At 55.2% G+C, this 23493-nt stretch overlaps 1 protein-coding gene across 21 annotated transcripts in view; it reads right to left on the bottom strand.

Annotated features, from left to right (window-relative positions):
* The window catches only part of LOC125704960 (coiled-coil domain-containing protein 171-like), a 51272-nt gene that overhangs the window by 4751 nt on the left and 23028 nt on the right, over window positions 1-23493 (bottom strand). For all 21 annotated transcript variants that reach the window (XM_048971149.1, XM_048971153.1, XM_048971160.1 and 18 more), the window contains exons 18-22: window positions 12610-12788; window positions 12103-12231; window positions 11721-11906; window positions 4181-4326; window positions 3629-3683 (exon numbers count right to left, since the gene is read on the bottom strand). In XM_048971149.1, the coding sequence (XP_048827106.1) occupies window positions 3629-3683; window positions 4181-4326; window positions 11721-11906; window positions 12103-12231; window positions 12610-12788 (695 nt within the window). The remainder of the gene's footprint in view (window positions 1-3628; window positions 3684-4180; window positions 4327-11720; window positions 11907-12102; window positions 12232-12609; window positions 12789-23493) is intronic.

Below are 23493 nucleotides of genomic sequence, written 5' to 3'. Positions count from 1 at the left end.
GGCTGGATGGCAGATCTTCTAAAGAGCACAGCCTGCGTGTGCATCTCAACGGTGGTTGCCTTCAGAAACTAAAATTTCAGGCAGGAGGCCACGGCACAATTAGGGAGAAAACACAGCTCCCTAAAGATGGCGGAGGTGCGCTTATGGAGAGGGTGCGTGTCTGAGAATGTTCTGCGGAGCCCAGAGATGTGGACAGATAAAAGGAAAGACTCGTGTGGATGAGAGTGCTCAGAATGTATCAACATCAATCCACCAGAGTTTTGCCTTCTATATTTTTGAACCTCAGTCAATAGATGTAAATATTTTACTGCACCCTGGTTGATTTATTGTTTGATGTTTAAAAACTTGCACAGAATCAAAGAAAATTCATTAAATTCCAGCCCCCATCTAGGCGCCATCAGCTTTGAAAGTCTTGTTTAACCAGGATATTGATCATTCTCTTTCTTCTGTGACAAAATCCACCAGGGAGGCCAGTGGTGCTGGAATACAAAAGTGTGCTGGCAGTAACGGCAGAACAATGTACTCAGCGAGCAAGAAAAGCGCCAGGAGACCCAGGGAGCAGGTCGTGGGGAGCAGGGAGCAGGCTGTGGGGATTGGGTTGCAGAGAGCAGGGAGCAGGCCATAAGGAGCAGAGAGCAGACTGTGGGGAGAAGGGAGCAGGCTGTGGGGAGCAAGGAGCAGGCTGTGGGGAGCAAGGAGCAGGCTGTGGGGAGCAAGGAGCGGGGAACAGGCCACAGGGAGCAGGGAGAAGGTTGTGGGAAGCAGGGAGCAGGCTGTGGGGAGCAAGGAGCGGGGAACAGGCCACGGGGAGCAGGACATGCGGAGCAGGGAGAAGGCTGTGGGAAGTGGACTGCAGAGAGCAGGGAGCAGGCCATGAGGAGCAGAGAGCAGGCTGTGGGGAGCAGGGAGCAGGCTGTGGGGAAAAGGGAGCGGGAAACAGGCCATGAGGAGCAGAGAGCAGGCTGTGGGGAGCAAGGAGCGGGGAACAGGCCACGGGGAGAAGGACATGCGGAGCAGGGAGAAGGCTGTGGGAAGTGGACTGCAGAGAGCAGGGAGCAGGCCATGAGGAGCAGAGAGCAGGCTGTGGGGAGCAGGGAGCAGGCTGTGGGGAAAAGGGAGCGGGAAACAGGCCATGAGGAGCAGAGAGCAGGCTGTGGGGAGCAAGGAGCGGGGAACAGGCCACGGGGAGAAGGACATGCGGAGCAGGGAGAAGGCTGTGGGAAGCAGGATGCTCTCTGCAGGAAGCAGGGCACAGGGAGCTGGCTGCAGAGAGCAGGTTACAGGGAGCAGGAAGCAGGCCGCAGAAAACAGGCCACAGAAAACAGGAAGCAGGCCTGCGGATCAGACCCCGCTGAGACCCCGCATCCCTGCAGGCCTCTGGCCATGGATAACACGATAGTTATAATAAATAGACGCCTGTCACACTTTAAACGCAGCGTTTCAATTCAAACGGCCATCACTAAAGCCATGGTGGGCTGCAGTGAGGGGATACGGCTTCAGGGCTAGAAATGTTTCACTGCAGTGGTCCTCCATAGACAACGAGGTCGTCAGATAGCCTGTATTAACTAGACGTAACGGTTCCTAAAATGTTGCTCGCTCAGGCCCATGAACACCACGAGCCTGGGAACTCCGCAAGAACGTTAATTTACTAATTAACTGGGAAAAGGAAGAGCCTTGGGTAGGAGAAGTAACATGATAATTATGGCTAAATCATCAAAGATGTCATTAGCTGACTGGGGGCTCAATCACCAAACAGATGTGCATCAAGAGGTGGTGCTATTTTCAGGGTGACAATAAACACTCACAAAATACACTAACTTAAATGTTTTAAACATTTCTTTGACAGAAACCAGATAATACTACAGTACTACAGATATATTTCTGGTCCACCTTTAAACATGAACACAATATCTAAATACTTATTTTTATGTTTGCATGAAGGTCACTGAGATGAGCCGCTGCTCGGGGGCCACCAGAGTGGAAGGCAGAGGTGAGAGCTTTTCTCAATGTCGAGAGACCCACTGAGCCCGCGGCCCAAATCACATCTGGGGCCGCAGGGCTGCCGGGCTGGAGGATTGTACACACACCCCCTGCCCCCCCATAGGTGCAGCTGTGAAAATTCAAGTCGACCTCCAGCTGCCAGCTTAAGACAGGAACCGGCACTGTGGGCAATGCTCTGCCATGGTTTCGCAGGACGCAGTCCAGGCCACGCTCCGCTGTAGTTTGGCAGAACATGGTCTGGGGCGACGCTCCGCTGTAGTTTGGTGGGACGTGGTCCGGGCGACGCTCTGCCGTGATTTGGGGGGAAGCGGTCCGGGCGACGCTCCGCTGTAGTTTGGTGGGACGTGGTCCGGGCGACACTCTGCCGTGATTTGGGGGGAAGCGGTCCAGGCGACGCTCCGCTGTAGTTTGGTGGGACGTGGTCCGGGCGACGCTCTGCCGTGATTTGGGGGGACGTGGTCCGGGCGACGCTCTGCCGTGATTTGGGGGGAAGCGGTCCGGGCGACGCTCCGCTGTAGTTTGGTGGGACGTGGTCCGGGCGACACTCTGCCGTGATTTGGGGGGAAGCGGTCCGGGCGGCGCTCTGCCGTGATTTGGGGGGAAGCGGTCCGGGCGGCGCTCTGCTGTAGTTTGGTGGGACGTGGTCCGGGCGACGCTCTGCCGTGATTTGGGGGGAAGCGGTCCGGGCGGCGCTCTGCTGTAGTTTGGTGGGACGTGGTCCGGGCGAAGCTCTGCTATAGTTTGGTGGGGCGCGTTCCAAGCAACACTCCGCCGTGGTTTGGTGGGATATGGTCTCTAATGAGTAGCTAATTTAAGAGGACACTGCCAATGTGAGGAGGAGTGGCGGCTCAGACTAGCCTTCTTGGAAAATCTAGACGCCCCCCCCCCTCCTCCTCGCGAACCATCAAGGACTTTCTGTCTCAGAGGAGCTGATGGGGGCGCGGCGCTGCTGCTACCTGACGGTGTGACAGGACAGCTGGCGCGCAGAACAGGAGGCTTTCCTGGGCCAGGTGCTCAGGGCAGAGGCTTCCCGCAACGCCTGGGATCACTGCGCCTTCCTCTTTTCTGCTCTAATTGAAAACCGTGTAAAAGGTCAGGGGCGCGCTCCCCTCCCCACGTGGTTGATCTGCATTCACAGGCGCTGTCGGAGGCACGCCAGCGAGGCGGCCAGTGGGATCCGTACAGAGAGAGTAAGGCTGAAGCTAACTGAAAGGGCCCCTATGGACAGGCACCGAGCTACCAACAGGGGGCGCAGGTTCCTGCCGACTCCTACACCCACAGACGTCTCAAAAAATGTGAATAATCTGATAACAAATAATGACAAATAAAAACTTCCATATACATTTTTTATCTTTGCATACGGAACCATAAAATAATACATGAAAACTATGATGCTGGACCCAAACTTGGGCTATTATTCTACTGCATTGTCTGACAGTTTATAAATACTTGCATTCAAAAAATACAGCTACTTCTAACCTGTGAAAAACCTGAGACTAACAGACGTAAACGACTGAGAATGAAATCTCAATTTTACCATTAAGTTATTAAAAAACAATCATAATCATGAAAGCATTTTGGTCCTTTTCCCCCCACATTTAAAACGTGTTAAAAGATGAACACTTACGTCTTTCACACAGCCTGCAACAGACCTCATGTAGCTGGTCAGGGTCTCCTTGGTCCTGAGAGTGAAGTGATACAATTATGCCAGGACATTCTCATCATGCAGACGTACAAAAACTACAGAGTGCGCCCACACTCGGCGCGCACAGACACACATATATACACACACTGTTAAATCCACAGCACAGACACCAACACTGACCACCAAATTACAGACACCTTTACCATCCTGGAGACAGTGAAGTGGCACTTTAGTGTATAAGAACAGTAAGAGCTAATGGAGAGTGAATCTGAAGCTATTCCCAGGAGCTTGCAGCGCTATCATTTTGGCAGTTTTTACTGCCTGAAACCATGTTGCTGTCCACCGGACACCTGACCTGAAAACGACAGACCGCTGCATAACCTGCATGGGTCACATGCCACGTGTCCTCGCCCTGCGTTCCCCTAACCCCCGCATGCCAGCTCACCGGGCCGCCGCCCGCAGGCCCCTCTCTGCATGGGTCACATGCCACGTGTCCTCGCCCTGCGTTCCCCTAACCCCCACATGCCAGCTCACCGGGCCGCCGCCCGCAGGCCCCTCTCTGCATGGTGCACGCCTCGCTCCAGCTCTAGCTTGTTCTGTTGCAATTGGGAGACGCTCTTTCTGAGCTGGCGAAGGGCCTGATCTTTCCTTCGCAGCTCCGCCTTGGCGTCCGACAGACTCTGGGGGGGAGAGGAGGGTCATCAGCTTTCAGTTAAACTGCAACCGAGCATCTCTACTGATCACTGTAAGACTGGTACCGCTCAGCATCTGCCATAAGGAATTTACAGAGGACATTCCCAAAACACTCATCAGGCAAGTGACCAGACTGGAGTGAACAGGTGTGTTAAGCTCTGCCAGAATTAACAGAAAAACATAAACAAAAACAGCTTAATGCCAGAACGTGCTACGCTGGGAGATGGTCGTTTCAGGATGGTCCCTAAACTGTTCCACACACACACACATTCATATTCATATCTTCATGGGGACCATCCATTCATTCCTATGGGGAAAACCCTAATCCCAACAATGACAACCTTAAGCCCTTCCCAGCCCTAAGCAACCAAACAAAATACAGTAAAATCTCAGATTGCAAGTAACTTGATAACTTAAGTAACTTGTTTTGCAAGATGAGCAAAATTTTTTAAAAATTTTTAACTTGATAAACGAGCGAGGTCTTGTAATACGAGGATTATGTATACGCTTTGTCTGCCAAGCGTCATGTAATCACAACTGAGCCAAAGGTTCTTCTCTCTGTCTCAGTGCGGGATTGTGAGTAATTGTTGACCATGCTCAGTCTCAGTTGGCGTGCCTCACTTGTATAGTCAAAATTTAGTAGAAAAGCACCACCCAAATAAGGGGCGTAGCAGTGTTAGCGATGAATCTGTTTAAGAACACTGCAATGTCCACATTTCCACAAAATCAAAAAGGAGGAAAAAGCAGCCGTCATTGGACAGGTTCCTTGTTAAAGTCGCACAAAAAGAAAAAGATTCCAGTGAGCCAACAGATAGCAGTGATTCTGTTAGTTATAGTGAAAGTCGTACTGCAAAATAATCATCTCCCTCACACCATCCGCGATTCTTTTCAAAAGTCCAGGTTAATCTGTTTTATGCATTTTTGCTTTACATTTTGTATGAATCATTTTTGTATGAATATTTTTTGGTTGTGGAACAAATAATCTGAGTTTCCATTATTTCTAATGGGAAAATTTGCTTTGATAAACGAGATTACAGGCACATTTCCGGAACAAATTATGCTCGCAATCCGAGGTTTTCCTGTACAAGGCTTTTGGCATTTTTATTTTTCCATTGCAATTCCCCATTGCGATCACAGATATTTAGAACAAAAATTTCCCCTTGTGGGGACTGAAAAAATGTCCCAAGGTAAAACGAGATTTTATCGCATTGTAGAAACTGTTACTGTTCAAACTAATAATGTTTTAATAACAAATGGCACTATGGAAGTAGTGAAAGAACAGAGTTCCTCAAATCGGATATTTACATTTATATACAATGTTACCATGACAACTGTGATGTCAGTATTCTAATACCATAAAATGCGATGTGCACGGCATTGCACACTCTCAAAAATGGAGTCTTTCTGAAACAGTTTTAGGCCCCCAGTGATGGCAGAGCAGACAGGAGAAGGCGTCAGAAAGGCAAGAGAACGAAGCAAAAGAGAAAACAAAGAAATTCAGGCCAGAGAAGTTTTCCTTTTTCAAAAACATGAAAGGAAAACAATATGAAAAACCAAAAAGTCAAGTAAAGGAAACAGATGAGTACTATGCTGTGGCAGTGGATGAAAAGGATGGACACATGACACTGGCGGAGGAGACAAAAGTGAATAAAGCAGCAGTGGAGATGGAGGTGGATATGAGGATCAAATGGCAAAGGTGAAGGAGCTGGGGACTGAGACTGGGGCAGTGGTGAATGACATACACAAGACAAAAGGCAATAAAACAGACGAATATTAAGATCCAAGCAATTGGGGACTGAGACTGAGGCAGTGGTGAATGACATACACAAGCCAAAAAAGGCAATAAAACAGACGAATATTAAGATCCAGGCAATTTTGGAGAACATTTTAGGTGGAAAAGGCAGTGCAAGAGATGATGCGCGACATGAAGACAGCAGTGGTAGAGGCTGAAGCAGTGGAGGAGGATATCAGGGCATTGGTGGAGGCGACAGCGGATGAGATGAAGACAGCGGTGGAGGACGCTGAATGTAATGACTTATGTGATACTTATGGCTTATGAAAAAAGCTTTATGAAAATGGAGAGAATGGTGTTATTGTCTGAATGTATTCATCACTTGATGTCAGGAATTTGTAAAATGTCTAAGGAAGGAGGTTACATGGACATTCTGGCAAATCCAGATTGTGAGGTAACTGAAATGGTGAGAACTTTACAGATAAGGAGCAGACAGGACATATTTTAGCACATTTATTGCATAGTAACTGCATAGTACAATTCATGTGGCACAAAACATTAAAAGCCTGACTGGTCTAAATTTAAAACGAGCAGGTTAACAGAAGATCATGTTTGGCACTCAGGTCCAGTCAAGTTAGAACACAGGGGAAACCAACAGATCCAGGGCAGGATCACCTGCAGCCCAGTCCAGATAGCTCATGCCGCAAGTCAGGAATGCTCCCTGGATGGGACACCAGGCCATCGCAGGGAACATGCAGATAGACAAATACAGGAGAGCAGGAGCTCTGACCCTCAGGGAAAGGCCTCTCCGAGCAGGAGGGCAGGAGCTCTGACCTTCGAGGCGGGGCCTCTCTGAGCAGGAGGGTGGGAGCTCTGACCCTCAGGGAAAGGCCTCTCCGAGCAGGAGGGCGGGAGCTCTGACCCTCAGGGAAAGGCCTCTCCGAGCAGGAGGGCGGGAGCTCTGACCCTCAGGGAAAGGCCTCTCCGAGCAGGAGGGCAGGAGCTCTGACCTTCGAGGCGGGGCCTCTCTGAGCAGGAGGGTGGGAGCTCTGACTTTTGGGGAGGGGCCTCTCCGAGCAGGAGGGCGGGAGCTCTGACCTTTGGGGCGGGGCCTCTCCAAGCAGGAGGGCGGGAGCTCTGACCTTTGGGGCGGGGCCTCTCCAAGCAGGAGGGCGGGAGCTCTGATCTTTGGGGAGGGGCCTCTCTGAGCAGGAGGGCGGGAGCTCTGACCTTTGGGGCGGGGCCTCTCCGAGCAGGAGGGCGGGAGCTCTGATCTTTGGGGCGGGGCCTCTCCGAACAGGAGGGCGGGAGCTCTGACCTTTGGGGAGGGGCCTCTCCGAGCAGGAGGGCGGGAGCTCTGACCTTTGGGGAGGGGCCTCTCTGAGCTGGAGGGTGGGAGCTCTGACCTACGGGAAGGGGCCTCTCCGAGCTGGAGGGTGGGAGCTCTGACCTACGGGGAGGGGCCTCTCCGAGCAGGAGGGCGGGAACTCTGACCTTTGAGGATCCTTTATAAATGCCCAGGGTCTCTGCTCAGTAGCTAACTATGAGGCTGCGCTAACATTGCTAACAGTGTGGCAGGGTCACTCAGAGCCATGATGCTTACAGAGCAGATGCTCTGCTGATCACTACACTAAATCCCTATAAAACATACAAATCTGTATGTCCAGAGCATGTCGAGTGTTCTCTGCATGTCCCGAGCAGGCAAAGACCTGTCTGCGTTTCCCAAGCAGGCGGAGCACTGTCTATCACCATCTGCGTGTCCCAAACAGGGAGAGCATCGTCTGCCGCCGCCTTCCCGTCCCGAGCAGGGAGAGCGCCGCCTTCCCGTCCCGAGCAGGGAGAGCGCCGCCTTCCCGTCCCGCGCAGGGAGAGCGCCGCCTTCCCGTCCCGCGCAGGGAGAGCGCCGCCTTCCCGTCCCGCGCAGGGAGAGCGCCGCCTTCCCGTCCCGAGCAGGGAGAGCGCCGCCTTCCCGTCCCGAGCAGGGAGAGCGCCGCCTTCCCGTCCCGAGCAGGGAGAGCGCCGCCTTCCCGTCCCGAGCAGGGAGAGCGCCGCCTTCCCGTCCCGCGCAGGGAGAGCGCCGCCTTCCCGTCCCGAGCAGGGAGAGCGCCGCCTTCCCGTCCCGAGCAGGGAGAGCGCCGTCTTCCCGTCCCGCGCAGGGAGAGCGCCGCCTTCCCGTCCCGCGCAGGGAGAGCGCCGCCTTCCCGTCCCGAGCAGGGAGAGCGCCGCCTTCCCGTCCCGAGCAGGGAGAGCGCCGCCTTCCCGTCCCGAGCAGGGAGAGCGCCGCCTTCCCGTCCCGAGCAGGGAGAGCGCCGCCTTCCCGTCCCGAGCAGGGAGAGCGCCGCCTTCCCGTCCCGAGCAGGGAGAGCGCCGTCTTCCCGTCCCGCGCAGGGAGAGCGCCGTCTTCCCGTCCCGAGCAGGGAGAGCGCCGTCTTCCCGTCCCGAGCAGGGAGAGCGCCGCCTTCCCGTCCCGAGCAGGGAGAGCGCCGCCTTCCCGTCCCGAGCAGGGAGAGCGCCGCCTTCCCGTCCCGAGCAGGGAGAGCGCCGCCTTCCCGTCCCGCGCAGGGAGAGCGCCGCCTTCCCGTCCCGAGCAGGGAGAGCGCCGCCTTCCCGTCCCGAGCAGGGAGAGCGCCGCCTTCCCGTCCCGAGCAGGGAGAGCGCCGCCTTCCCGTCCCGAGCAGGGAGAGCGCCGCCTTCCCGTCCCGAGCAGGGAGAGCGCCGCCTTCCCGTCCCGAGCAGGGAGAGCGCCGCCTTCCCGTCCCGAGCAGGGAGAGCGCCGCCTTCCCGTCCCGAGCAGGGAGAGCGCCGTCTTCCCGTCCCGCGCAGGGAGAGCGCCGTCTTCCCGTCCCGAGCAGGGAGAGCGCCGCCTTCCCGTCCCGAGCAGGGAGAGCTCCGTCTGGCACCGTTTACATGTCCTGAGCAGGCAGAGCACCGGCACTGTCAGTAAAGGGCTCTAATTGAGCCCTGGGTAATTGCTGTAGCACACAGCACTGGGCTCAGAGCTCCGAGGACAGGCTTCAGGCCCGGCAATAATTTCCAAAGCCTGGCACTGGTAAGGGTGTGATGGCTTCACATGGAGGAGCCCTTCAGAGAATAGTACAAATCAACTTTAATAACTCGCCTCCTAATTGTCCTCCCCTCCCCGCCCCCCTGACGGTGAAGTCTAATTACGAGCAGAGCTCTGCAGACCGTCACCTGATATTAAGCTGTTGGCGTGGGGTGATGATCGATAAACATTTAGTGTGGAAGCGAGTGGATATCCCACAATGCATTGGGAGGCGGGAGCCGCAGAGGCTGGCTTCTCCCGGGGAGGCCTCCGGTGCCGTGGTGATTGCAGGACTCCTGTGGGGGGCGCCGGTGCACGCGATAGGGAAAGGTGAACACGGTCACTCTAATTACAGGCTGCTTCACACATTTCGGCCGTAAGTAAAGACGGGCCAATTAGGAGCTAAGATGATAAGGGCAGTTTTATTTGTATACTAATTAAGCCCCCGATGAAATTAAAGGAAAAGCAGAGACCGGAGATTGCGAGGCTGAGAACGGCCCTTTCAGGAGCGCTTATCTGGAAAATGGGCCCTTTGGAGACGGCCCTTAATCCGGCACAGGGGCCCGGGTTTCTTGCAGCCCTCTCTTAGACTAATGGCGGGCTTATCAGTGCCACACGGGACGGTCACGGCTCCTTGGGGAATCAACGCAGCAGAATAATTAACGCTCCCGTGCCCCATGGGCGCTGTCTCTAGCCAGCAAATAAACCTGCTTCTTCTTGTGCTGTGATATTTTTACTCTCTGTCCTGTGTTTCTGTTACCTGGTGCCTTTCATATGCAGACAGCGATCTGCAGAAATTTCTGGGTGAACTAAAAAATAAAAAAAGGCACCGTCAACATACTGCCACCAAGGCCGATCGCTTCCTGTCATCAAACCATTCCAATCTATCCTATTGTGGAATCAGTTACGTTAACATCCAGTACACTGGGGTGCATGTTATGGGAATTTGTATTTGAGTGCGCCCTGGGCTTGTCACTTGTACGTTTTTACATATGTGCTTATGTCTTTGTCATAAATGATCCACCCAGGGATGCAATGAAAATTTCAGGCTATGACTGACAAAGCTGCATCATATCATATATCGTATCATATCGCAACAGCTCAATCGCACCATTAGAAAAATCACAATTATGGCCAGAATCACAAGCTGCCATACACAGATATCACTTCATACTTTTGGTAGACAGATTGCTCCCTCCTGAGGAGATTCAGGTCACGGAAAGGCAGTGTCAGAGGGTGGTGAACCCCCCCCCCCCACCAGACCTGCCCTCCAGGCCTGCCCACCTGGGCCTCATAAGCCCCAGGACCCAGGCTGGACCAACTTATTCACAAATTAAGTGAACGAAGTGGGCAGAACCTGAATCGGCATCATTATGCAGCAGCCGTGAAACAGGATACTGTTCAGGCCCTAAATCTGCTCAGATCCCCGCCTGGAAACGGGATTCGCACAGAGCTCAGAGCGATTTACCATGTGAATATGCTTTCAGGAACGCAGATAACGTCCTCAAAAAGCCTCCACAGCACCGAAAAAGGCCCTAATCCCACGGATTTGACTTTTATGAAAACTTTGTTCTTAAGAGGCCGGTATCAGCGAGTCCCTTTCATCGGCTCATTAGGGGGATCCTTGCAGAAAGCCGCCCCCACCCCCGCATCACGCTGAGGGAATCAAAGCAGGGGTCCCCCTAATCCAGGCGTGACGGGGCTGAATCAAACACGTTCATGGGCTACTCATAAACTGGTCAATGCCAGGACGGACATTAATCCCGCTACGGACACCCCGATGACAGAAGCAGTTACACGAGCAAACTTTCCACTGGACATTTCAAAGAGAATGCCTGATGTGTTTTTACACACATTTAACAGAGACTTTACTGAATTACATCCTGCAGAAAAGCTCTGCTCAGCTCAGCTTTAGACTGAATCACCGCCACAGTGGATAATCACCAGGCCTGGAAACACACGTTTGCGCAGCACTCATTTCACACATAAAGACATAAATTAACACCGAAAAGACACGTCCTTTGATGAGTGGCGGAGTGAGGAGTCTGTGTTGTCTCACAAATGCTGACAGGTGATGCAAGAACCAGCAAGCAGCTGTTGATAGCAGGGGTGAGAGGGGGTGGACATCTGCAGGAATTCTGCTAAGCACTGATGGCCCGCCCACTCCACCCAACTCCACCCACCAAGACTGCCCACCAGACCAGACTGACCACCTCCTCCTGCTCCTCCCATCTAGACTGCTCACCACCTCCCACTTATCTCGTCCAGACTGCCCACCACCGTCTGCTCCACCCACCCAAACTGCCCACCACGGCCTGCTCTGCCCACCACCACCCATCTAGACTGCGCTCCACCTGCCTCCTTCACCAGCCAACCCACTTTGACAGCCTCGGCCTGCTGCCCTCTCCCAATTCACCTGGGCTGGCTCTGTCTGCCCACCTGCACCATCTCGACTGCCTCCACCCATCTGGACTGCCTCCACCTGCCTCCGTCCTCACACCTACACATCTGGACTGCCTCCACCCATCTGGACTGCCTCCACCTGCCTCCATCCTCACACCTACACATCTGGACTGCCTCCACCCATCTTGACTGCCTCCACCTACCTGGACTGCCTCCGTCAGTGTGTGCTCCTTCTCAGCATCCTCCCCACAGTGCACCTCCAGCTGGAGGCCCAGCTTGCGGAGTTGCTCCGCCTGCTCCAGGAGGAGTTCCTGGGCCTGCCGCTCCCTCAGCAGCGCCTCCTGCAGCTCATGGCAGACACTCTCGAACCCCCGCCTGGGGACATCCACCTAGGTGGGTGGGCAGATAGTGTCAGACATACTGAAATACACTCACAACAAGCCCCCAGGTAAAAGGTGCAGCCATAGAAACAGCACAGCCCCTCCCCTTTTAATCCCCAAGCCACTTCCCAGCCCCAGCCAAACCAAGCTGCATGCCCGAATCCGGGCTCAGCCAAGACACCAAGGAGAGACGCCCTTCACTCACATCAGGCTTGTCCCCTACATCACGCTTGGCCTGAGCCAGCTCAAGGCGCAGGCTGCGGCGTTCCACCTCAACACGGTGCAGCCGATGCGTCAGCTGCAGGACGTGCTGCTGCAGGAGCTGCACCATGCGCTGGCAGAGGGAGAAGACAGGAAACAACAGAGATGTCTGAGAAAAAAAGGCTGAGGGAGAAATACTGAGAGAATCTGACAAAGGAAGACTGACAAAGTCTAAGCTGAACAAAAGGAGCTACAGTGTCATTACTGCTTGCAAATATGAACAATGATTTATCACAGGCAGTAACCCCCCCACAAGTGTTCCTCAATTAAACTGGTGTCTAGTATTTCAGTGATATTTAAGGCTGGTCAGGCAAGGTGACAGGATTACTGCTGAAATGTCATATTCTCAGTGTGCAACTAGTAACCAGTACCACGTGTACCAACCAGCAACCAGTACCACAGTATAAATACCCATCTGTACTGAGTGAGGCACAGGGCGCCTAGCAGGTACCTTCCTGGTGAGGGTGGCAGGGTCGGCATCTGGGAGCTGGCGGAGGCCACGGCCCAGCCTCTGGACCAGCTCCCCCCAGCCTCCGATCCAGGCCCCGGGGGCCGACTGGGCCTCACCAAGCAGCTTTTCCAGCAGCATGGAGAAACGACCCCAGGCAGCTCCTTGCTGCAAACGAGACCCTGTTGGTCAGAGAGGAAGCCAGAGCCGTCTGTCAGAGCTGCTCTTCAATCAACATGCGAACTAAATCTTCCATTCTCAGGACTGGTTTTTACTCGACACTCGCATAAGTATCACGCATCCATTGCAGGCGTGATTTGTGCAGCTACGTGTGGCATTAATCCATGCGTTAGGTGCAGTACCACCGAAGATCATAGGGGCAGTATGGCCACCTTTTGTCACGGAACTGTGTGTTTATGTACGGTACAGTTAGTATTAAAGCAGCATTTGTGGTGTTTGATGAGTGCCTGGAAGAGATACAAAGCAAAATATTTTCAGGAGGCAGGAGAATAAATATTCCAAATATAGGTTGCAGAGTCTCCAAAATGTGAAGTTCAAGTTTCTTCTGACTCCAAATTCAACGTCAGCTAAGAGAGAAGCGTCATACGTACAGAGTGCAGTGACATTCTCACCTGAATGCCCCCCCCCCCCCACCCCCACCCCACACTGACACCAGGGCTGGGTGACATTCACATCAACATCTCATGTAATGCACGTCAGATAATGTCATACAGTATGGAGATTACAACATGCCACAAGATACTTCCATAAGCATTACTTTTTAAAACAGCTGTGGTATTTAGTAATCTTGGTGATGAAATTCACCAAGCATGCCCGGGCTTAAATCTCCCTAAAACATTTATACTCTGTTATAGGAAACAAAACTAGTTCGTAAGTTGAACATTCGTAAGTAGAGGAGCGTCTGTATATGATGAAAAACAGTTTAAAGGTACCACTGCTTTTGTATCCACCGCAAGGCCCCAAACCGCTACACCAGAGCTCCACCCACCGCAAGGCCCCAAACCGCTACAGCAGAGCTCCACCCACCGCAAGGCGCCAAACCGCTACAGCAGCACTCCACCCACCGTAAGGCCCCAAACCGCTACAGCAGAGCTCCACCCACCGCAAGGCCCCAAACCGCTACAGCAGAGCTCCACCCACCGCAAGGCGCCAAACCGCTACAGCAGAGCTCCACCCACCGCAAGGCGCCAAACCACTACAGCAGCGCTCCACCCACCGCAAGGCCGCAAACCGCTACAGCAGAGCTCCACCCACCGCAAGGCCCCAAACCGCTACAGCAGAACTCCACCCCCCGCAAGGTGCCAAACCGCTACAGCAGAGCTCCACCCACCGCAAGGCCCCAAACCGCTACAGCAGAGCTCCACCCACCGCAAGGCCCCAAACCGCTACAGCAGAGCTCCACCCACCGCAAGGCCCCAAACCACTACAGCAGAGCTCCACCCACCGCAAGGCCTCAAACCGCTACAGCAGAGCTCCACCCACCGCAAGGCCTCAAACCGCTACAGCAGAGCTCCACCCACCGCAAGGCCTCAAACCGCTACAGCAGAGCTCCACCCACCACAAGGCGACAAACCGCTACAGCAGAGCTCCACCCACCGCAAGGCCCCAAACCGCTACAGCAGACCTCCACCCATCACACGGCCCCGAACCCCTAGAGCAGAACCTGCTTGGCTCCCAGAATGAAGTGTAATTAGCACAGAGAGTGGTTCCCTGCAGTCAACCAGTGGAGGGAGACACAGAGGTCTGTGCCACGCCTCATTTAGCCCCCAGAAGCGGGCTTCGAGTCCCAGGGCAGCCAGTGAGCCCCTGCCTGCTCGGCTGGGCCGCTCCGTCGCCACTGTCACCCCGCTAACACTGCGAGCACCACGCTACCATTAGCCCACATTTCAGGGCAATTAGGGCTGCAGTGGCACAATCACTCAGCATCCCAGCAGGCCGCTAATCGCCCCACGTGTGTCATGGCTTTGCGGCCCTGACACGCCAAACACGTCCAGCTTATTGCCAGCTTCTCTCACGGCTGTAATTACTAATTGTGTCTAAAGTTGATGAATAAAATTGTCAGTGCTCTTAACACTAATTAGTATGAGATAAATTTAATAGGTTTTATTTATGATTTCATAAGCGCCTGGCCTGCCTCTCAGTCACAGGGCGTCTCACGTAATCCGGCAGGATGGCGAGGCAGCTGGAAGCCCTTTAAGCACTTAGCGGACACTTTGGGTGGCTGGGGGGGAGGGGGTTCGCATTACAGCAGATTTACGGGCCGCTGTTCTCTAGCTTAAAAACTGTCTCTGCTGGTAAAGGAGGAGTTGCCACCAGGCTGGCATGATGAGAGCTCCAGGCACACAAAGAGCGAGAGGCTGGGAGTGTCCCACTGCATCGCTGCTCTGGGGGCGCACAGCCACGCACACACAGAGAGACAGGCTGGGAGTGTCCCACTGCATCGCAGCTCTGGGGGCGCACAGCCACGCACACACAGAGCGAGAGGCTGGGAGTGTCCCACTGCATCGCAGCTCTGGGGGCGCACAGCCACGCACACACAGAGCGACAGGCTGGGAGTGTCCCACTGCATCGCAGCTCTGGGGGCGCACAGCCACGCACACACAGAGCGAGAGGCTGGGAGTGTCCCACTGCATCGCAGCTCTGGGGGCGCACAGCCACGCACACACAGAGCGAGAGGCTGGGAGTGTCCCACTGCATCGCAGCTCTGGGGGCGCACAGCCACACACACACAGAGCGAGAGGCTGGGAGTGTCCCACTGCATCGCAGCTCTGGGGGCGCACAGCCACGCACACACAGAGCGAGAGGCTGGGAGTGTCCCACTGCATCGCAGCTCTGGGGGCGCACAGCCACGCACACACAGAGCGAGAGGCTGGGAGTGTCCCACTGCATCGCAGCTCTGGGGGCGCACAGCCACGCACACACAGAGCGAGAGGCTGGGAGTGTCCCACTGCATCGCAGCTCTGGGGACGCACAGCCACGCACACACAGAGCGACAGGCTGGGAGTGTCCCACTGCATCGCAGCTCTGGGGGCGCACAGCCACGCACACACAAAGAGACAGGCTGAGAGTGTCCCACTGCATCGCAGCTCTGGGGGCGCACAGCCACGCACACACAGAGCGAGAGGCTGGGAGTGTCCCACTGCATCGCAGCTCTGGGGGCGCACAGCCACGCACACACAGAGGGACAGGCTGGGAGTGTCCCACTGCATCGCAGCTCTGGGGGCGCACAGCCACGCACACACAAAGCGACAGGCTGAGAGTGTCCCACTGCATCGCAGCTCTGGGGGCGCACAGCCACGCACACACAGAGCGAGAGGCTGGGAGTGTCCCACTGCATCGCAGCTCTGGGGGCGCACAGCCACGCACACACAGAGCGACAGGCTGGGAGTGTCCCACTGCATCGCAGCTCTGGGGGCGCATAGCCACGCACACACAGAGCGAGAGGCTGGGAGTGTCCCACTGCATCGCAGCTCTGGGGGCGCACAGCCACGCACACACAAAGCGACAGGCTGAGAGTGTCCCACTGCATCGCAGCTCTGGGGGCGCACAGCCACGCACACACAGAGCGACAGGCTGGGAGTGTCCCACTGCATCGCAGCTCTGGGGGCGCACAGCCACGCACACACAGAGGGACAGGCTGGGAGTGTCCCACTGCATCGCAGCTCTGGGGGCGCACAGCCACGCACACACAAAGCGACAGGCTGGGAGTGTCCCACAGATAAACTGATGTCATTTGTTTCACAGATGTGCATACGCACGGTTATTCGGTCCCCAGTTTTAGCCCTTTGTGGAGCATCCTTTAGCCTTTGTAACTGCTAATACGTATTTTCTGTAAGTGCTGCCAAGCTTCATGATCCTTCCATTTGGAATCTTTTGCCTGGTCTTCACCTACTAAGCCTCTGGTTCATTGATGTTTGATGTGTTCTTTACTTACAAACTGAGAGGGCCATTCCAGGATCTAGGTTGGCTTGGAGGTGTGCTTGGGATCACTGTCGTGCTGGAGAGTCCAATCATCAACAAGGTTCAAACTCCCAACAGAAGGGAGCATGTTCCTCTTTAGGAAGGCCTGGTGTTTCCGGGAATCCATGACGCCAGCTAGTTTCATCAGTCCATAAAGTGATCTCCCAAACTTCTGCTGGACTACACAAATTCCTCCTGCCATATTCTAGTCGACATTTGATGAACTTTGTGGTCAAGAGTGGACTGTGTCTCCAAGTTGTCCTGATTAAGTTGCTTCATTAAATTTTGCGATTCCTCCCACTAGCAAGTGGGTTTGTAGCTGCGCCAAAACTTCCAAACTTCCTTAGGACGCTCCCAAATGCTGTCTCTTGGCTTCTTACACCCAATGCCCTTCAGGTGCAATGAAATAATTTCTTCTCTAGCTTTTGTGAATGCTCTTAACCGTGATTGTAGTTTACCACATTCACAGGTAGGGTTTTCAGCTCTGTGGGTTGGGATTCAGAAGGTTGCTGGTTCAAAACCTTTGGTCGGCAGACTGATCCCACCATTGGGCCCTTGACCAAGACCCTTAAGCTCAACTGATCCAGGGACTGGCTGACCTTACCGTCTCATCTATGCCAGATTCATGAGGGGACCTCCTGGGATGCTTTTCCAGGAGTCCCGAAGGAGGTTCCACATATACAGCCAAGGAAAAATTGAAGAGATCCCTCTATATTTTTAAACAAATCTGCATTTTTAAATCCTGGTTTAATCGTGGTTCTGCTGGCAGAAGGCTACACTGAACAGCAGTTTGATTCCAGGTTCAAAATTTCTAACACAGCAGTACACTGTGAATAACCAAAAACCATCCAGATAGGAGGACAGAAGCAGTTTTCTGATGCCAGAGACGACCATTAACTTATGCAATGGTTTCTCATTAACCGAAGGATGACTTTCAATTGAGAAATGAGAGACATAAAAAATTTGTGCTGTGGTCTCAATTTTTCCATGGCTGTCTGCTGAACAGCCACTGTCCGCCTTTCCTTCACTCTCTGGTCAAGCTCCATTTCCGCTGGGTTTGGGTCAGGTGGCCAGGTCATGTGACATGACCCTATCACTCTCCTTTGTAGGTAACTTGGTGCATCCAGACTTTTGATTGGTACTGTATAGGGGCTGAATAATTATGACATGTTTATATTAACAAAATATCCTGTTACTCAGGAATCTTACATGACACATGTTATTTGTTGATTTTCTGTATCACTCAATGCAAAAACTAGCTGTTTTAAGAAAAGTTTCAAAGGTAAACCCTTAAAATTTTTTGGAGGGTTGAATATTTCCAATTGCATCTATACCTGTTTAGTGAAATGTACCACAACCGTCTCAAACATCTCTCTCCTGAATGAACATTACGGTAATGACCTTCACACACAGTCTTGTGTGTCATTTGTTTGTTTGTTTGAATTAATCAGACACTTTAATCAGACATCAACCATAAAAAGTAGCAGCTCTCTGGACTGCAGTTCAACTTCTGACTTTCACATCTTTGTCAATATTTAATGAAGACCCTTTTGATGTTGTTTTTTTCCATTCGATAAAACACAGAGGAGTGCTCCTCCACCAAGGCCCCGAGGAGGTCTGGCCGGAGTGGACAGAGCCGCACGCTCAAGGCGTGACGGAGATCCGGCAGGCAGCGGGAGAGGCAGCCCTGCTGGGCCCAGACTGAATTATTCATCTGTCCGTGAGTAGCCCGAACCTACTGACACTCACACCCGGCAGCAGCCCACAATGCACCGCAAATGGCTCTCACTCACCCTGTTTTTTTGGTGTGAGGACACCCAAAAGTGCTCCTCATTACCCAGGACTCCGCTCTACAACCCAGCAATCTCCAGGAAGACCAGCACTCCACACACACGCCATTTTCCCACTGCGCCAGCTACCGTACTTTTGGTACTTTGAGAAAGTTTCTGTAGAGTACGGTGCTTCAAGGTGTTGGTTTTCCACTGGTACCGGTGCCCGATGACATCACAACGCGAGGCGGGTATTTTGTACTGAATTTGAAAAATGACTGCAGTATATTATAGGGCTGGATCAGGCTTTTCCTTACCTTCGACATTATAGTACAGCGGGTTTAAAATTTCCTAAAACTTGGGGGAAAAAAACGTGATATAATACTATCACCGGCCACAAAGTGTAAAACACCGGGATAGTAATTATGGGTCATACTGCCCGCCCCTATCTGAGACAATCATAATCATTTTCATCCTTGCTGTTTAAATCACTCCTATATGACTTTCTGACAATTTTATTTTGAGCTATTTTTTTGCTTTAAAATAAACCAATAACTATTTTTAAAACAAAATCACTGTGATGCCCGGCTCGTCCGCTCCTCGTGTGTGCCACGCCCCCTGATTACCCATGTGTGATTCCCTAATTGTCTCCTGCTGTGTCCGATTATTTTGAGTTAGTCATGTCCTATTTATATCCTGGTCTTGCCTGTTACCCTCGTTCGTCATTGCTTGACTCTTGTGCGTTAGTTGGTCTCCCGTAGTTTCCATGTTCCCAGTGTTCCTTTCCCTTAATAAACCCCCGATCTCCCCGATCCTGCCGCGTCTGCCTGATTTTTGGCCAACCGCCCGCACGATCGCCTGTTCGTCCGAACCGGAGCGTGACAGAATGACGAACCGAAAAAAGAAGAGGAAGCAGGGGAGAAAGAGGACCCCTGAGGAGTTCATCAGTCTGGGTTCCTGCTCGCTCTCCCACACGTGGACCCCTTTCGAGAGCGAGAAGGAGGAGCTACTCCAGAGCCCCGAGGACGAACCGCTCCGTTTCGGAGCTTGTTCTCTGGCCAGGTTCTGGGATTGCAGCGACGACGAGGAGGAGAGGCAAGTCCAATTCCCGGACCTCAAGCCCTTGTCCCCGGATCAGCCACCGCCCCTCGAGCGGTATAATTACCGGCCCGAGAGACTACAGCATTGGGGAGGGATTCGAGCGGTCAGAGACTCAGTCCCGCGTGTGCCCCGCTTCCCAAGGGAGGCAGGGATCGTCTCTCCTTCAGCGGACTTACCAGTCCCGCCTGTAGAGGCAAAAGCCCCTGAGGAGCTCTCCTCGCCTCTGTTAGAATGCAGAGAGCAGTTGGCACGCTCTCTGCATTCCAGGCGACCGCCGCCTGCGCGGCTCGCGGCGCCCGCCCCCCTGCAACCTGCGCAGCCGGAGCAGTCCTCGCTACTGCCCGTGCAGACGGCGCAGCTTCCTCAGCCCGCGACACCTGCACAGGTGCCGCCGCTAGATCCTGCGGCTACCGTGCTGGGGCTGTCGCCAGTACCCGCGGTTCATGCGCTGGGACAGCCACCTCCGCTGCCTGCGCGACCGACGGGCCGTCCGACTCCAGCGGTTAAGCACCCGCCTGTGCTTAGGGCTCCCGCTGTCGAGTCGTCCTGTCTGCCTGCAGTTCCCGCGCCCACGTCTGGGGCGTTCCCGTCATCTGCAGCTTCTGTGCCCTCGCCTGAGTCTTCCTGTCTGCCTGCAGTTCCCGCGCACACGTCTGGGGTGTTCCTGCCATCTGCGCTGCCGCCTGCGCAGCCGCCTGCGCAGCCAGCGCAGCCGCCACTGCAGCAACCTGCAGTTCCTGCAGAGGCGCCCCCTCTGCAGCCGCCTGCTGCAGCTCCCGGGCAGGCGCCCCCTCTGCAGCCGCCTGCTGCAGCTCCCGGGCAGGCGCCCCCTCTGCAGCCGCCTGCTGCAGCTCCAGGGCAGGCGCCCCCTCTGCAGCCGCCTGCTGCAGCTCCCGGGCAGGCGCCTCCACTGCAGCCGCCTGCTGCAGCTCCCGGGCCGGCACCCCCACTGCAGCCTCCTCCTGTTCCTGACCGCACTCCAGTTCCTGACCGCGCTCCTGTTCCTGCAGAGGCGCCCCCTCTGCAGCCGCCTGCTGCAGCTCCCGGGCAGGCGCCCCCACTGCAGCCACCTGCTGCAGCTCCCGGGCAGGCGCCCCCACTGCAGCCAGCTCCTGTTCCTGACCGTGTTCCTGTTCCTGCAGAGGCGCCCCCTCTGCAGCCGCCTGCTGCAGCTCCCGGGCAGGCGCCCTCACTGCAGCCACCTGCTGCAGCTCCCGGGCAGGCACCCCCACTGCAGCCAGCTCCTGTTCCTGACCGTGCTCCTGTTTCTGCAGAGGCGCCCCCTCTGCAGACGCCTGCAGCAGCCCCAGAGGCGCCCCCTCCGCCTGCAGCAGCCCCAGAGGCGCCCCCTCCGCCTGCAGCAGCCCCAGAGGCGCCCCCTCCGCCTGCAGCAGCCCCAGAGGCGCCCCCTCCGCCTGCAGCAGCCCCAGAGGCGCCCCCTCCGCCTGCAGCAGCCCCAGAGGCGCCCCCTCCGCCTGCAGCAGCCCCAGAGGCGCCCCCTCCGCCTGCAGCAGCCCCAGAGGCGCCCCCTCCGCCTGCAGCAGCCCCAGAGGCGCCCCCTCCGCCTGCAGCAGCCCCAGAGGCGCCCCCTCCGCCTGCAGCAGCTCCAGTCCCTTTAAACCTAGTCCCCGAGGTGGTCCCGGATGACTCCATCTTGGCTCCTCCCTCTTCGGAGGTGGAGGAGCTGGAATGGGACCCCTCGGGGACAGAACTTGTGACTTTACCCTCGCCCCAGCGACCTCGACCCCGAGCGAGGGTCGTTATGTCTGTGTCCCGCAAGGGGAGGGGACACAGACGTAAGACTGGGGTCCCTCCCGCCCTGCCCCCTGGCTCGCCCTCCCTCGCCTGCGCTCTGGCTCGGCTGGCGCCTGCGGGTCCTGGCCTTCCGGGTCGGCTGTCGCCTGCGGGTCCCTCTCCAGTGCCTCGTCGCCCCGCCTCGCTCCCCTCTCCAGAGCCTGGTCGGTCGCCTGCGGACTCCCCGTCGGCGGCTCCTCGGTTGCCTGCGGGGCCCCTACCTCCGGCCCTCCGCCGGACGTCGCCGCCTGCTGCGGCTCCCCCCTCCTCCGGGCCTTCGCCCAGGGCCCCTCCAGCTCCCTCGTCCCCTTCCCCGGTGCTCCCTCCTGCTCCCTCCCTGGCCCCTCCACGAGTCCCTCGCCCTGTCTCCTCGGCCCCTCCACGGTCCCCTCCTGCTCCGGCCTCCTGGCCGCCTGCGGCCCCTCCGGCTGCCTCCCGTCGCCCGCTTAGGCTCCCTCGGGCTCCCCTTGGTACCCCCTCCTTCTCGCCCTGTGCCCCTGCCTTTGTCCCTCCTGTCTTTGTCCCGCCGTCCTCTGTTCCTGGTCCCTTTGTTCTGCCCCGCTCCGTTCCTCGTTTCCCTACGTTCCCTTCCGTCACTCCCACTCCTTTTGTTCCGCCTGTTCCCTCTGTTCCGCCCTTTCTGGTCTGTCTCTCTGCGTTCCCTGCCCTTTGTCACGTCCTGTCGTACGTCCTGTCTCTCGCCGTGTTTTGTTCTTCGGTCCTGTTTCCCGTCCTTCGTTGATTTTGTTCTTCAGTTCTTGGTCCCGTTTCCCTCGTCCCGTTCGTCGCCTTCTCCGGGGCGCGCCCGGTGCAGCGCGCCTTTGGGGGGGGGCTCTGTGATGCCCGGCTCGTCCGCTCCTCGTGTGTGCCACGCCCCCTGATTACCCATGTGTGATTCCCTAATTGTCTCCTGCTGTGTCCGATTATTTTGAGTTAGTCATGTCCTATTTATATCCTGGTCTTGCCTGTTACCCTCGTTCGTCATTGCTTGACTCTTGTGCGTTAGTTGGTCTCCCGTAGTTTCCATGTTCCCAGTGTTCCTTTCCCTTAATAAACCCCCGATCTCCCCGATCCTGCCGCGTCTGCCTGATTTTTGGCCAACCGCCCGCACGATCGCCTGTTCGTCCGAACCGGAGCGTGACAATCACATTGCAATATCTGAATTTTTTCCAATATTGCACAGCTCAAGTATATTATTGAAAATGCTTTTTTTCTTTACTTTGTTTTTCATTGTTTTCTGAGTTAGCAACTTTTATTTTGTGTTTCAGAGACAGGCTATTTTCATAACCAAATTGTCAAAGAAAGCATTTCAAGTCCCACCCCAAAGTACTCAAGTATCAAACAAAGTACTCATGTTGGTTGTGTACTTGGTACTGGAACTTTTGGTACTGCTACTTGACCAGATGACACCCCAGCCAGCATTACTCAGCACATTAGACGCGAGTCTCACAGCAGTTACACTGAGGAAGCCGCATCACGTGAGCGGCTTGGCAGTCACCACACTCAGCATTACTCAGCACATTAGACGCGAGTCTGACAGCAGTTACACTGAGGAAGCCGCATCACATGAGCGGCTTGGCAGTCACCACACTCAGCATTACTCAGCACGTTAGACGCGAGTCTGACAGCAGTTACACTGAGGTCGCCGCATCGCGTGAGCGGCTTGGCAGTCACCACACTCAGCATTACTCAGCACATTAGACGCGAGTCTGACAGCAGTTACACTGAGGAAGCCGCATCGCGTGAGCGGCTTGGCAGTCACCACACTCAGCATTACTCAGCACGTTAGACGCGAGTCTGACAGCAGTTACACTGAGGAAGCCGCATCACGTGAGCGGCTTGGCAGTCACCACACTCAGCATTACTCAGCACGTTAGACGTGAATCTGACAGCAGTTACACTGAGGAAGCCGCATCACGTGAGCGGCTTGGCAGTCACCACACTCAGCATTACTCTGCACGTTAGACGCGAGTCTGACAGCAGTTACACTGAGGAAGCCGCATCACGTGAGCGGCTTGGCAGTCACCACACTCAGCATTACTCAGCACGTTAGACGCGAGTCTGACAGCAGTTACACTGAGGTCGCCGCGTCGCGTAAGCGGCTTGGCAGTCACCACACTCAGCATTACTCAGCACGTTAGACGCGAGTCTGACAGCAGTTACACTGAGGAAGCCGCATCACGTGAGCGGCTTGGCAGTCACCACACTCAGCATTACTCAGCACGTTAGACGCGAGTCTGAC

This window comes from Brienomyrus brachyistius, chromosome 12, assembly GCF_023856365.1.
Source record: "Brienomyrus brachyistius isolate T26 chromosome 12, BBRACH_0.4, whole genome shotgun sequence".
NCBI classification, from domain to species: Eukaryota; Metazoa; Chordata; class Actinopteri; order Osteoglossiformes; family Mormyridae; genus Brienomyrus; species Brienomyrus brachyistius.
Note: the sequence above shows the minus strand (reverse complement) of the source record. Positions and strands in the feature narration are given on the sequence as shown.